Here is a 14218-nt window from a genome sequence, read left to right as displayed (position 1 = left end):
ACGATAAGACTTTAGGGTCTTATCATTTGGTATCGGAGCGACGATAAGACTTTATAGTCTTATCATTCAAGTGTCTAAACCTCAAGTGTCACGGTCACGACGAATGCTTCACACAAGTCTTTAAATATTATGTCATGATTAATGGTTAAGATAAATAGTCTTTTTTTTTACATATCCACTTAAGTAATTAAACAATTTGTATTGCTTTTAATAAATAATTATTTATCTTTTATATCAATATCAAACTAAGAATATTCTTATTCATATTTAACACATAATAAATATTTAAAAAAAATTAATGACTTTCAAGGTGGATCAATATTTTACATTTGCCTTTCATCAATAATTTTGTAACCACACATATGATTGCTAGCTCTAATGTCAACTTGTATTGACTAGAAATAAAAAAGAATCTTTCTCGTTTTTTTCAACATAGTACTTTTCTCAACTTAATTATTTTGGTTATAATAAATATCATTCGGAAGTATAATGACCATTTTTTTCCAACAATGGCATTGAACTTTATGATTATACGCTTGGCCTCTTGTATCTTTTCTTTTTTATTCTTATTTTGGACTTTGATTTTTTTTATTATTTCTTCCTTCTTCTTCGGCATGTCCTATACCATGACCATGACCTCTTTCATGTTCTCAACCTATTCCATATCATGATCACTTGGACCCTTTATTTCTTTCTTTCAACTTAGCTTTATTTAAAGAATTGGTTCTATTACATCTTGTTTCTTTTTATTGACTACATGTTCATGTGCTTGCAAAGAATTTTTTAGCTCATCAACATTTATTTGGTCTAAATCCTTTGATTTTTGGATAGAGATAATAATAAAGTTAAACTTTTCATATAGTAATTGAAGTACTTTTTTTGACCATATATATATTTTCTAGATTCTCACAATTTCTTTTTAATTGATGGACAATGGTAAGAACTCTTGTAAAATAATTCGAAAGAGTCTAAGATTCATTCATTTGTAATATTTTAAATTTAGCTCTAAGAGATTGAAGTCAAAATTTTCTTACTTTCTCAACTCCAAAAAAGTTTTAAAAAATCTCCCAAGTATCTTTGAAGGTGTTAGTGACTCTAACTTTTTCAAAGTTGCCTTCGTCTAACCCTTGGTAGATGAGGAAGAAGAGCACCTTCTTATCTTTCTTTTTTATGTTTTTCAAGGAATGTTTTTCAAGAATAACACTATTTTGAAGCTCCTTATAGTCTCTCTCTACTAGTCTCTCTCTATTACCTTTTAAATATCTTGTGATCCAAACAATACCTTCATCTAGATGCTCCAATCTTCGTAGTTGTCTTTTGTAAAGTAAAGTACTTGAAATTGCATGCTATTAACCATTTTTACTTATTTCATATACCACTTTAAAGGGAAAAAGAAAAGATAAGATTAAGAGAGTTAGAGAGGAAGAATTGAGGGATGAAACAAGAGGCAAAACTAAAACTTTTATTTTCTTAAGAAAAGTCTGTATATTTTTTTTCTCATTTTTTTCCTATGACAAAACTCATCTATTTATAGGTTAGTAAGAAAAGTTACAAAACTCAATTGTTAAGGCTATATTTATATTTTTTTTATATGTAATCTAATTTGTGAGTGGTTATTAGGAGGAGTAGAACAAGAATTATGAGAAGGAAAAAAAAAATTGTGTTGAAACAAGATTTTGTTGGAATTAAGTAAAAAAAATTATGATTATTTATTTATGATATTTTAGAAATAATAAAAAAAGAAAATAAAAAAATATAAATAGAAAAATGAATTGTAAATAGTACTCACTTTATTTCTATTAACTTGATGATCACCCACATGATTCATCTCGCCATCGAAGAAAACCCTTCTCCGCCGATATGGGCCCGGAGGAGGATGTTCGCTCATCGGTCTTCTTGGCGAAGCCCTCCGTCGCTCCCTCGTCCAGCTTCGCATCAGCGACGCCCTTTCCCCCCTCCTTCCCCGCTGACAAGAAATCGGTGTGTTTCTTTTTCCCCTTCCATCTTGATCCTTTGATGCAATAGCTTTAGGGTTTCGATCGTGGATCAACGTCTCATGTCTTCTCGGTGCCTCGAACACGAAGAATACAGGTTTTTCTGTTCGATTGGTGGTTGATTAAAGCGGAAAGCGGGGTCGAGGGGAAAAGGTTGGCCGTCGGAGGGTTTACGACGAGGTGAGTCTTTCCGAGGTTCATGCTTTGAGCTGTTATTTTCGTTTGCTGCTGTGGCTTATTGGCAAACAATGCCCTTGTGTTGCTCTCTCTTAGATGCTCGCGAACAGCAAGAACCTTCTTAAGGTGGTATTCCTTTATTTTTTTGAGAGATCATGCATTTTCTCTTCAAACCAAGTGTATTCCTTGATCTTTGTTGATCACTTAATATATCACCAAGAAATGCTTGTTGGAAGCACCTTATCTTGCATGCTATCTCATGTGGTCAATTCATAGGATGTGAAAAATTTTCTCAGCAGACATTATCTTATGATTCATGCTCTGATTCATCATGCTTTTTTCTCAGTTTACATCATCGTTTTTTTTTTCAGTAGACATCATGTGCTGATCATAAATATACTGTGCCCATATCTTTGCTTCAATATATTATAAATGTATTATCTTTCAATTGCAAAAACTATGTACGTTAATTCTATACAATATTGTATTAATTTTTTCCCTAAAACCTCTATACCTTAAAGGGTAAAGCCATACACTAGACCCTTCCTATAGGTCCTGCACTAGCAGCAATCTCGTGCAATTTTGTGTGAAGAATTTGCCAAATGAATAACAAATACTATATTAAGACAATCTATCAAGGAAATGAAGTTAGTTTTTTGTGAAACTTGGAGCATCTACCATGAACAAACTCAGGTAGCAGTTGCACAAGATTCTAAAGTTCTCAAGCAATTTCTTGAAGCGAACACTTTATTCTAGGTTGTTGGACGACCACCCTCTTCTCTTCCTCTCCATCCTCTGCATTCCTTCTACAAATACAGATCTGGCTTTTGACCATTGTCATTTGTGAATGATGTTTGACAATTAACAAGGTTGAAGAGCAATGGTGTCTAAGAAGCACTAATGTTGTGTTCCTTCATATGAAGTAGTTGAGATGGCAGTGTCACAGAGGCAGAAAGATAAAAATGCATCTTTACAAGATCCCAACAAGCGAAAACTTATTTCAACAGATGTTACAAAAGTGGGGTATGAGTTTAAGAATAAAAATTACATGGTCAAGATGCAAGGATGAATGAGAAATAATGTCTACATAGAGGTTCATTGAGCTTAAGGTGGTTGATTTACTACCTGTAGGTGACATGTCCATTTCTGTGACTGATTATATATCAATGATCTGTTTACTTTAGCTTAGTAGAAATGAGTGGAATATTATTCTTTCTTGATGATATGATTGAAGTGTTAGGCCTCAAATTTATTACATAGTTAAGGGCCCAATAATATGAATGGTTGAACTGTTATGTTTCTTTTTTTTATACCTTCCACATCATTGTTCCATGTTCTTAGTTTTTTTTTCTTTGAAGTATTAGTTAAGTTTTATAATCTTGTTTTTATTTTTTACTTATCTTCTCCATAGAAACTACTCTATTCTCTGTGCTGTAAATTTTATCACCTGGTGTGAGAGAGTAAATAGGGTGAATTCTCGAAAACAATCCGTCTTTTGGGTTTTCACAGGAAGTGCCCTGCATTTTTAAGACAGTGTTCCTTTTTTGCCTAATACTTGGAATACCCCAGTCACCTTCCCTTTTCATTTTCTTTTTATAATGAATCAGTCCATAGGGTGAACCAAATCAATTATAATATTTTCAACAATACCACAAAAACCATAATGCAATACAAAAACACTGTAATAGTGTTTTGAACAATACCAAGGAAAACTATAACACAATACAAAAAAACACAGTGTTACAATGTTTTTATACTGTGTTATAGTGTTTTCCTAGTATTGTTGAAACTTGAAAATACTAACGATTGCAGTGTAACAATATTGTAAACACATGTTTTTTACAAAATTTATATAAAACACTATGTTACAGTGTTATAGTGCTTTTGTATTGTGTTGCAGTGTTTTCTACTGTGTTACAGTTTTCCTGCTATTGCTGAAAACACTATAACACCAGTGTTGTCAAAGGCGCTATGTGTTAAAAAGCACTGAGGATCTAAAATGCTTGAGTGAAGCAAGGTGCTTGCCAATATAAAAAATCTAAAAATATAATTAAGGAGAAAGACAATAATTAAAATAAAAATTAGACAAAATATAGATTTTATATCACTTCATAATCAAAATATCACCACTAAAACATTGGTAATTCATTTAACATTTATAAAGCATTAAAGTATTAAATTGACCAAATATAATAACAAAAATAACAAAACAAAAGAAAATTAACATCAAAAGTCCAGTAATTTTGACAAGAATTTTAACAATGATAATTTAAAATCCTAGCTGTGACAAATTCAATAATTAACATATTTCAATGGCAGATGGGCTGATTGGGGGGAGAAGGAAATAGGAAAAGGAGAGGCAATTAGCGGGAGGGGAAAGCTAGTTGCTAGCATGAAAAGAGGTTGGGGAAGAAGCAAAGAGAGAAAGAAGAAGAGGAGGGAGGGGGTATCGTTGAGCGTCGGTGATGTTGAGAGCCATCGAGAGAGTGAGAGATGGAGAGAGGTGTCGAGGGGAGAGAGAGAGCCAATGGAGAGGGGAGGTGATTCTGTTAGGGTGAAGTAGAGAGTGGGGGAAGGGGTCTATACCAATAGCCATCGGGGTTGTCAAGAGTCACTGGGGGAGAGAGAGAGGTGTCGTCGCCGAAGGTGAAGGGAACAACGCATGGGTGGGGGGGCGGGGGGTGGGCAGGGGGAGAGAGAGAGAGAGAGAGAGAGAGAGAGAGAGAGAGAGAGAGAGAGAGAGAGAGAGAGCGTAACATTGTCGGAGGTGGAGGGAACAACATAGCACGGCCGTGAGAGAAAGACAAAAGATGGAGGTACTATCGTGAGATATGGAGGGACAACTCGATAGGAGCACGAGGACTAGCACCAACAGAAGGTGGAGAGGGATGGAAAGATGGAGAGGGAAAGAGAGGAAGATACCACTGTTGGCAAGGGGAGGCATCGCCTGCTTGCACATAAACGACGGTCATTGGCTTGCACACCCACTCGGAAAAGCTGATCCCATTGCCTTGCACGCAGACGAAGTGCTGTGACGATTAGGTTTAAGGAAGAGGGATGGCACACGAAGAAAGGGAGGTCAGGGATAGGGGATTGTTATCCGACTTGGTTGAACCAAATCAGTTAATTTAGGTTCAACTCAAGCTCATTTAAAGTCAATCTAGGCCAAGTGAGTGCTTGGGCCGCCTAATGTTTAGGCCCAGGCGCATGTCAAGAGGCGCCTAGTTGAAGGTGCTCGCTCGAACCCTTGTGTTTAGGCGCATGGGCCTTGCCTCGCCTCGCCTTGCCTGCACGCCTGGGTGAGTGCCTGAGCACTTGTTGAATTTATTGTGTAACACAATATAAAAATGTAGGAAAAGGGAGGGAATTGTAGGGAAAAGGGGCGGGACTGGCTACCAAATAAGGGGTATTTCATGTATTAGGCAAAAAAAGATGGGAATTCTAGAAATGGGGGGCACTTCCCAGGAAAAGCCCAAAACGGGGGATTTTTTTGGGTATTTGCCCAAGTAAATATCCATGCATAGTTGTGTGATTAAGTTTATGCATTTGGTTACACCATCTACTGCTGCATGTTGCTTTCTTTATTACCTTTTGAAGAATGGTCTTTTGTGTTTGACGCGTGTGCCATTAACTTTGTACTGAGATGATTGGTTGATCCAGTGGCATGAAAATGGAAGTGAACATTTTATTGCAACTTGATGTTTTTTCAAGGATATATTTCTCTGTTATATTTTTTGTTATTAAAAATGTCATGGTTTTATTACTATATGAAACTTTACTGCAGGCAACATGCAACTAGATTATTCAGTTCTGCTCCTATTATTAAACGGAATGATGCTTATACTCTTGAGACAGCAGATGGCGTTACTGTTGTAGTTCAGGGCATGATAAACAAAGAACGTACACAAGATAATGGTTTTCCTCTTGAGGTGTGTGATCATTTTTGCTTCTATACTAATAATTGGGTAAATTCGTGAAAATTCTGCTAGACACTTATATTTAGTCCTGATAGTCCATTGTTTGATTAGTGAATTTGCGATGTTCTCTGAAAAGTGTTCTATTTATGTAATTATAAGTTATGAAAGAAATCCTTCATCTTGAAGGACTTCAAACCGATTCAAAATACAAAATTAATCTACAACTACATAGAAGCTGGGAGAAGATTAGGCTTGTATGACCTGGTTTTGTAAACCGCCGTCAGCGCAGTTAGTGCTATAGTTTAGCATTAAGAAATTTGTCAACTATAAACCTTCTAGATCATTGTATTTACAGGTCTGCAATCATTTCTTGATTGGATTTCCATATAACTGGGATCATTATGCTGATGAATATTCTAATAAGAGATCAACTTCAACCTCTCCTGGAAAGTTGTCTTCTCTTGATGAAGCATTCAAAGACTCAACTAATAGAACAGCTTCTACATTTCCAGTTCTTCTGGATGAGTTTCCTATATGTAGGGTCTTAAATTTTTTGACTTCTGGAGGGGACAATTTGACAACAAACGTCAGTGATCATCTGAAAAATCTCTCCATGAGTGCAGCAGAATCTGAAATGCAGAAGTCTTCATCATATCTGATGGAGGGTCTTGGTAAGCATAACATGGACAACAATGATGGAAATATTGTTGGATCTGCTAGTTCAGTTGAACATCATGCTGAGGTTCTTACTTGTTCTAAAGAAGAAGAGTATTCTAGAAAAAACTTGAATGAAGGTGGTGGATATAGAATAACTGTGAGCAAGCAGGAGCTGGTAGATATGCGAAAGAAAGCAGCTTCAAACAACTCAAGGAAAATGGAGACATGCAGTAATTTATTTTCCTTCATTTCAGTTAACAATAATAGTACTAATCATTTGCAAGTTTCTGTTGATCAGAAGTTAGATGCTGAAGGCCGTAATAACCCAGTGGAGGAGGGACGTAGTAGTATCTCAAATAGTCCATTGTTACAAGATGTTTCACATCTTGATTACAGTGAGAAACTGGGAGATGATACAGCAGGAAGGCTATGCCATTCCGATAAATCAATAATAAATGACACAGATGGTTTGCCTATTCCCACAAATTTGGACAACAAAGATGCATATTCACCTCACGTAAAAATTGATGTCAAGTTGAAAATTTCTGATGTCATAGGAACATTGAAGGCCGGAACATGGCAGGAAGGAAGTGTTGGAACTAGATATGTAGAAGGTGAACTAAATGGCTTTGATCACTCCAAAATATCTAAACATTGTTCTACAAGTAATGAAGGAGAATCTTCATCAGACGAGATAAATGGCATGTGTCTTAATACCTTAGAGAAGATTAAGAACTGTAATATTCCTTCTGTTGAGAATCCTACTACTCAGATGTGTTCAACAGTTGATATTGGACTAACTGGAGATTCAGAAATGGACATGTGCTGTCAAAAGGAACCTTTAGTGAAGGTTATTGAAGAAAAAGAAATAAAGAAGGATAGCATTCAGAAACAAAATCAGGACTGTACTGAGTGCATTGGCGAAAAAGATTTTGTGCACTTCTCCGCTTCTGCAGAAATGATGCCATTAGCTGAAGATAAATTAACAGGCAAAACTACATCCACTGGAACTGAAGAGCAGTCATCAGCTGTTAAGGGTCATAACTATCCGTATGTAAGTGGTACTTGTAAACGTGGTGGAGTTACACTCGGCATACCTGCTTCTGTTTCTAGGTCAGAGGGCTTAAAAGGCAAATCAGTGTTCTCATCTAAAATGAAAGTCAAAAGAGTTTCTAAAAACTATGAAGTTGCAAGCACTAAGCTGGAGACAGGAGAGACCAAGCCAAATCATCTTAACTCTGAGGAGAAAGGTTTCAAACATACTTCTGAATACCATGCCTCTGTGAAAGGTGACAATAAGGATGCATCGACTGGCAGTCCTGCTCAGGATCCCACTGATGTTTCTCAGATTTGTACTTTTGACTCATTCAAACAGGAAGTAGGTGCTGACCCTTTAAAATGCAGATTGCAGTCATCGCTTTTATCGAGTCATGCTGCCACCAAGGAATTGGAAAAACAAAATGGACTTGCTGTTGATCACATTGCTATGGAGAATAATAGTCATTCAAATGGATCTCCTAGATATTCAACAAAATATGCAGTTCAATCAGATATTCCAGTCATGAATTACTCTAGTGAAGATAAATCATTGGAAATGATTTACAAGACGTTAATAGACAAAATGAATAACCAAGATGTAAGTCTTTTATATAGTGCCATTTATGCCACTTTTTTCATTGAGTCCATTTTTCTTCTTATTTACCATTTGTGTTGAGAACATTAGCAACATAAAATAAAAAATATGTAGTGTTTAGTGATCATCCTCATTTGTTCTATTTGATGTTAAACTGCTTAAGGTTCCTAAAGTTTCAGTAGCAGAGGAGTCTAACAAAATTAAGGGATCACATACTTCTAGGAGGAGGAAAATGTTGAGGCAAGTCTCATATGTAAGTCATCAGTTTAATTTATTTTGTTTGATACTCTCATTGGTTTCATGTTTGAGTTTACTAAACTGTATTTTAGTTGGTAAAAACTCTTTTCAAGAGTATTTAATATGACAATACTTTGCTGTGAGTAGCTTTAAGTCATTTAGATCGTGATTGTCATTAATTACTGTCGTACTCTTTGAAATATGGACCGGTTGTTAAATGAATACTCTCATCACTGAGTTCTAATACATTTGAAGAGTTTTTACTAAATATCTAGTTGCTGTGAAACATGGAACTTATCTAAATGAGTAAACTGCCTTGTTTGTGTTCTGAAATTAGTTATACCAGCTTCTTCAAAATCTCTTGAAAACTAGGCATAAACAGAAAAACCAGCTTTATATGGTTCAAGCAATTTGATTTTTGAGAATCATTAAGTGATGCAGGACAAGTAGTGGTTGAGTTCTATTCTAGTCTTTTTTTGCCGTGTTTTTTCTTATGTTAGGGTTAGATCAAACTTAGGTAATATATTGGATTTTTTATTTTGAGAATTTTTGATGTATTTTCATCATGGTATCTCTATTGTTTTTTTTTTCGTTTCGACATTTTACATTTTGCTCACTCTTGATATTATAAGTTGGTGGTACTCAAGAAATAGGAAATATTGCCTGAGGTGGTTTAGATGTTCCAAAAAGTTAGATCACGTGTGTACCCAAATCTAAATTCAAGGTGATATGCAAGTTGATGATTGGTATTTCTAATGTGCACTGTTACTGTGCTGACATGTATTGCATTTGGTAAACATTTGTTCCTCTTTTTAGGTGGAATGGTTCATATTTAGCTATATGTACAAACATGTACCATGTGACATTGGGTCAAATTGTCAAAAAAGGTATTGATTCTTTTAATGTGGTCATGAATTTCTTAATGAATTAAGAATTATAAAATAGAATATTAAAAATGATAACTATTCTCTTCCTCGACCAGTGATTATGCCAATGATCTACCCTTCTGACTTCCATGAAAGGTCCTTACCTTCTTTCATTCCTTTTGGCTTAGATAAAACTGTGTACTCCTTTGAATTAATAAAATTTCATAAACAAATGTGCATGTGATGCTCAAGTTCACTGTTGCTTTTTTGTCTTTTAGAAGATGACAAACTGGGGTTGTATTTAGTTGATCCATCTGTTAACCATTTCTTTTGAGATAGATAGTAATCTTGCATGGATTCTCATGTTCACCCTTTGTGTACTCTTACAGGTATCCACACGCCAGATTAAGTATCCAACACTAGTGACTCTTTGTTTATAAATTTAGATTATCACCTATGTGAAGTTAGTTCTGGTTCTTAAGGCTTCTTATAAGCACATCTGTTTCTCCATATTACTTTTTATGACTCCTGTATATTCATGGACCTGTAATTTATATCCTTGTACAGTTGTCAAACATTGTTCCTTGACCCTACAACAAAAACAAAACTTAGTAATTTACCCCTTACTCAAGACCTGTTTTAGACCTAGTAGAACTGAAACTCAGTTTGCATGTGACTAATGGTGATTAAGGATAATCTTTCAACTCTATACGATGAGGCCTTTAGTTGCAAGTCTTCTGACCTAAGAAGTTATGGCCCTTATGGTGAAAAGGAGTGGGATCATGTGTAATAGAAAGTAGAAGAAGAGAGAAGAAGGGAATGCTGCTAGCTGCTTTTCCTCTCAAAAAACATAACTTCAGAAAACAGACAAAAGGGACTGAAGAAGATACCAAAGAGAGCTAGAACAATAAGTATAATCTTTTATTAAGTAAAATATCATAAAAAGCTATTTGTTCTCAGCCTAGGGCCTTGGTATATGTAGGTTCTATAGACAATATTGAATCAATTTATAATTTTAAAGTGAAGAGAAGAGATGGCCTTTCTTATTAGGAAATCCATATTATCCAAAAAGTCCTACATGATCATTGTAACCTTCATATATTGGATTGTTAAATGCATAACAATTCTGTCCCTACTCACATACCCATTTTAAAAATTAAGATTCTTAAGAAACAATAAAACTCAAAATAAGACTTTAATGCTCCCTAATATATTTTAAAAAAACATGCAAATTAAAATGAAATGTCACTCAACTGGGACTTGACCTAAATATAGACCTATCTACACTGGTCCTACAACTCTTTAATTTTCCAAATATTAGTTGTGTATATGGTCTATATATATGTTTATGAGGTTACTTTGAGTGAGATGAAATTATTATTACTTTGGGTTTGATCATTAATAGTGTGTACAACATAATATGAGAATCCTAAGGTTGAATGGAAGAATAAATTTCCTTCCAACAAAGCAGTTTCTGTGGTATTGAAGCATGTGGATTCTTTTTAATCATTTCCATTTTGACAGTCCTGTTATACATGCAAAAGTTCTGTCCAGACACCTTTTTTATTTCATGCACTTCATAGTTGAAAAGAAGTTCCAAGTTTTAGTTATCTAAAACCATCTGACGGTCTTCAACTTTTTCCCTACAAATGTTTCACGACTTTCATTTGAGTTGTGCAAAAATCTCCTTTTATGTGTTTACTTAAACATAGTCTGGGCATTTCTTAGGTACACCAATCACCACTTACCAGGGATAGGGCTAAGAAGTCATTTGTGGCCTTATCTGAATCTCTTAATTTTAGAAGATCTCGGTCAGGTAAAGTTTTGATACAGCGGTGCAACTCAGTTTCATCATTCCCTATTGTTGAGGTTGATCTATAATTTCAAGCATGAAATCTAATAAAGTGAAGCTTTTTTGCTTGCCATGTGGGATTGTTCACAGGCCGATTGATCGTTCCACCCCTAGATAATGGTTGTCAGCAAATTATCTATGATGCGGTATGTAAGTGTTAATACTTCAATTGTGGTGCAACTGCCTGCTGCATGTGCAAGCAAGCTCAGCCATAGGTCCAAGTAAACATTGTATGCATGCACCAATGTGTCAACTTCTATGATTCTTTAGTGGCAACTGTAATTAGGAAATTATTCTGCACCACTGTTATCATTCTTCATCATTTCCTTGAAAAGATGGCTAATTGTACACCATTGAAAATTGTGTTATTATCACTCGTCATTTCCATTCATGATTCTTTAGTTCTTGTACCTATCTTCTTGATAGTAGTACACATCCTAGCCCTCAGTGGGCTCATCATCCAATCCATATTACCATGCTTTCAGTTGCATCTCTAATACTTCATTGGTACAACTCATGACTTGTTTAGCATCCTTGTTCCAACTGAACAATTTTGTTCCATGACCCAACATGGTCGCAGACTTGTATTCGCTGGTTGTTGCTTCTGTAATTGTTCTTGGAATATACTGTAAAATATTATTTATTTTACTTTATTTATGCTTCTTTGCAGGATGGTTCAATTACTGGGATTATGAGTGCTCGTAATGTGCTGAATTCTCCTAGCCAAGGTTTGTTCATGCGTATTACTTTCTGAAATTTATATATTTAACAATGAATATGCATATATTTGTGCCACCTTTAGTTACATTTTACCTTTTTATACACCTCATTTGATCATTCTTTTGACTTTTCTATAATTACTTTCATCAGGATTGAAAAAAAACTTACAAGCAAATTGCTTACTTGAATTAATATGATAAATTCGATGATTATATCATGTTTTAGTACCCCACTTGCCATATCATGTGTGCACTTATACATGCTGGAATGGAGAATATGCAAGTTGATGAAAGAACCCAAAATGGACACTGTATTTATTACCTTGTAGATTTTTCCTTTGTTGCCAGAAGCTAGTTTTGCATTATTCCACCTGTGCATGGATATCATCCAAACAAGTTAATACTCAATAGGTTGTCTGGTTATTCTGCATATATGTAGAGCCATAACTGATGTAAAATATGGTAGGTGGTCAATATATCTTCAAAACTGAATTTTTTTTCCTTTAAGAAATTAATATAGATAATATTTCAAGTGTTGGATAAGATTGATGAGAATGGTTTGGCACTACTCTCAGTCTAGACTATTGACCATGGTTAACACAAGTGAAAACTGAACACTTTTTTATATTGGAAGATTTCTTATAAATTTTTTGGGTCTTTGACAGACTGGAAGTATTGGATACTGTTTCATCTTGGAAATAGCATTGGTGTTCATAGCATCTCCATATGTTGTGTTGCATGTGAAACCATTTTGCAATTGTCTTGAACTATGCAGATGATTAAAATTGTCTATTCAAGACTTAAAATAGAAGGAAAGGTATTTAACCTTTTACTTGGGTAGAGTTGAATCGTAGCACTTGTCATGTCTGGCACCACGTGTTTAATATTTGTCAGTCATGAGAACTTATTAGCTGGATGATACGAGGTTTCTTGCAATACAGTCATGTGGCCACATTGAATGCTTTAGTTATAAATGGATCATGTTCAATTTGAACAGACTGGATGTTTACTCTGCTCTAATGTATCCGAGGGTCATTTTGTATTGGTGGAATGGATCTTTTATGATGACCACAAATTGCTTTAAATATACTTAATGAGAATAACTCTTTTATCTTTTCGGTTTTCTTCGTCAGCATGGATTCTTTGCTAGATTGCAGTATTTAGATGTCCTAGCACCATAGGTGCTGAGTGGGAAAATTGATGTAAGACCTAACTTTGTTCCCTAATTCTCTCATATCTTTCATGCTGGCAGGAAGCAAGTCGGAGCCTGCAAAAAGAAGAAAAAAAATTATGAACACTTGACACTCTGTTATAAAGGCCCGAAGAGCCAACTTTATGTTTTCCTGCAACACTTCACCTGTCTCGAACCAGTAGGAGCATCAATTGGCAATTCAGATTTGAGGGCCCGTTTTCCCTTTCGGTCTTGGTATTTTGATGCATATAAATTGCATCTACTGTTGTATGATCCCTGATCTGACAAGATCCTTTTGAATCGCAGACGCCGACGGCAACAGTCATGAAGCAAGGCATACCTCATTTGCAAAAAATGGGGAGCTTCGGTGCCACGTTAGTTTCGTTTTTTTCTTGTTCAGCAAATAGTAAACTATGCTTTAACAAACACATCAAAACCGTGATTCCCAGTCACAAAAAAAAACAAAACACTTGCCAACGAAGAAACCATGATCCCCTTCCCCCACTCGTTTTTAGTAGCGTGACTGGATTGACAAAAATGTTCAATAGTCATTAGCGACTCCAGTTGTCATGTGATGCACTACTGTAACCGAAGGCAAGTAAATATAACCGCATTGATATTGTAGTCTCTTGTCACTGAGATCATATTGTCGAAAGCTGAGTCCACCCAAGTGCAAATAATAAAAACGAGTTCAAACATTAAGAACAAAGAATTACGTATCAGTTTATTAATATTCAGAATCCTGCTCAAGACATTAAAAAAAGAAAAAACATAGTTCAAGATAAACAACTGGGAGCGCACCGACTCAGACACCACCATCAGCAAAAAAAAAACTGTTTTAATAATACGATCAATTGATGCAAACACCACCATCCTACTTGGAGCGGACCAACTTGTTCGACGGCAGGAAGATCACCAACCAATTGTCTCCTTTCAATAGATGCATTGAGTTATACATGATGGCTATTTATGGT

General features: G+C 35.4%; 1 protein-coding gene across 7 annotated transcripts; it reads left to right on the top strand.

Annotated features, from left to right (window-relative positions):
• The first annotated feature begins 1810 nt into the window (after window positions 1–1810).
• LOC135585704 (uncharacterized) lies at window positions 1811–13674 on the top strand. 7 transcript variants are annotated; one of them, XR_010487932.1, is made up of 9 exons: window positions 1811–1980; window positions 2092–2174; window positions 5956–6100; window positions 6444–8381; window positions 8542–8631; window positions 11210–11297; window positions 11424–11563; window positions 12004–12061; window positions 13305–13674. XR_010487932.1 is itself a non-coding variant. In XM_065113472.1 (9 exons), exons 1-9 carry the CDS (start codon window positions 1861–1863, stop codon window positions 12816–12818), a joined length of 2679 nt encoding a protein of 892 aa, XP_064969544.1. In that variant the 5' UTR covers window positions 1811–1860; the 3' UTR covers window positions 12819–13163. The 7 variants fall into 7 exon arrangements, 5 of the variants coding, with proteins under 5 accessions (XP_064969544.1, XP_064969546.1, XP_064969548.1 ...); XR_010487933.1 differs by having other exon boundaries at window positions 8542–8618; window positions 11424–11479; window positions 13305–13339; XM_065113472.1 differs by lacking the exon at window positions 13305–13674 and adding an exon at window positions 12718–13163 and having other exon boundaries at window positions 11424–11479.
• The last annotated feature ends 544 nt before the right edge of the window (window positions 13675–14218 follow it).

This window comes from Musa acuminata, chromosome BXJ2-6 (assembly GCF_036884655.1).
Source record: "Musa acuminata AAA Group cultivar baxijiao chromosome BXJ2-6, Cavendish_Baxijiao_AAA, whole genome shotgun sequence".
In the NCBI taxonomy this organism is placed as follows: domain Eukaryota; kingdom Viridiplantae; phylum Streptophyta; class Magnoliopsida; order Zingiberales; family Musaceae; genus Musa; species Musa acuminata.
The sequence above is the reverse complement of the archived record's forward strand: the minus strand, read 5'-3'. Positions and strand labels throughout refer to the sequence as shown.

Excerpts from the sequence above, each read along its gene's own strand:
- LOC135585704 (XM_065113472.1), top strand. The coding sequence starts at position 1,861 with ATGGGCCCGGAGGAGGATGTTCGCTCATCGGTCTTCTTGGCGAAGCCC. Across the intron at positions 1,981-2,091 it reads TCCCCGCTGACAAGAAATCG|GTTTTTCTGTTCGATTGGTG; the intron begins GTGTGTTTCTTT and ends CGAAGAATACAG. Across the intron at positions 8,382-8,541 it reads ACAAAATGAATAACCAAGAT|GTTCCTAAAGTTTCAGTAGC; the intron begins GTAAGTCTTTTA and ends AAACTGCTTAAG.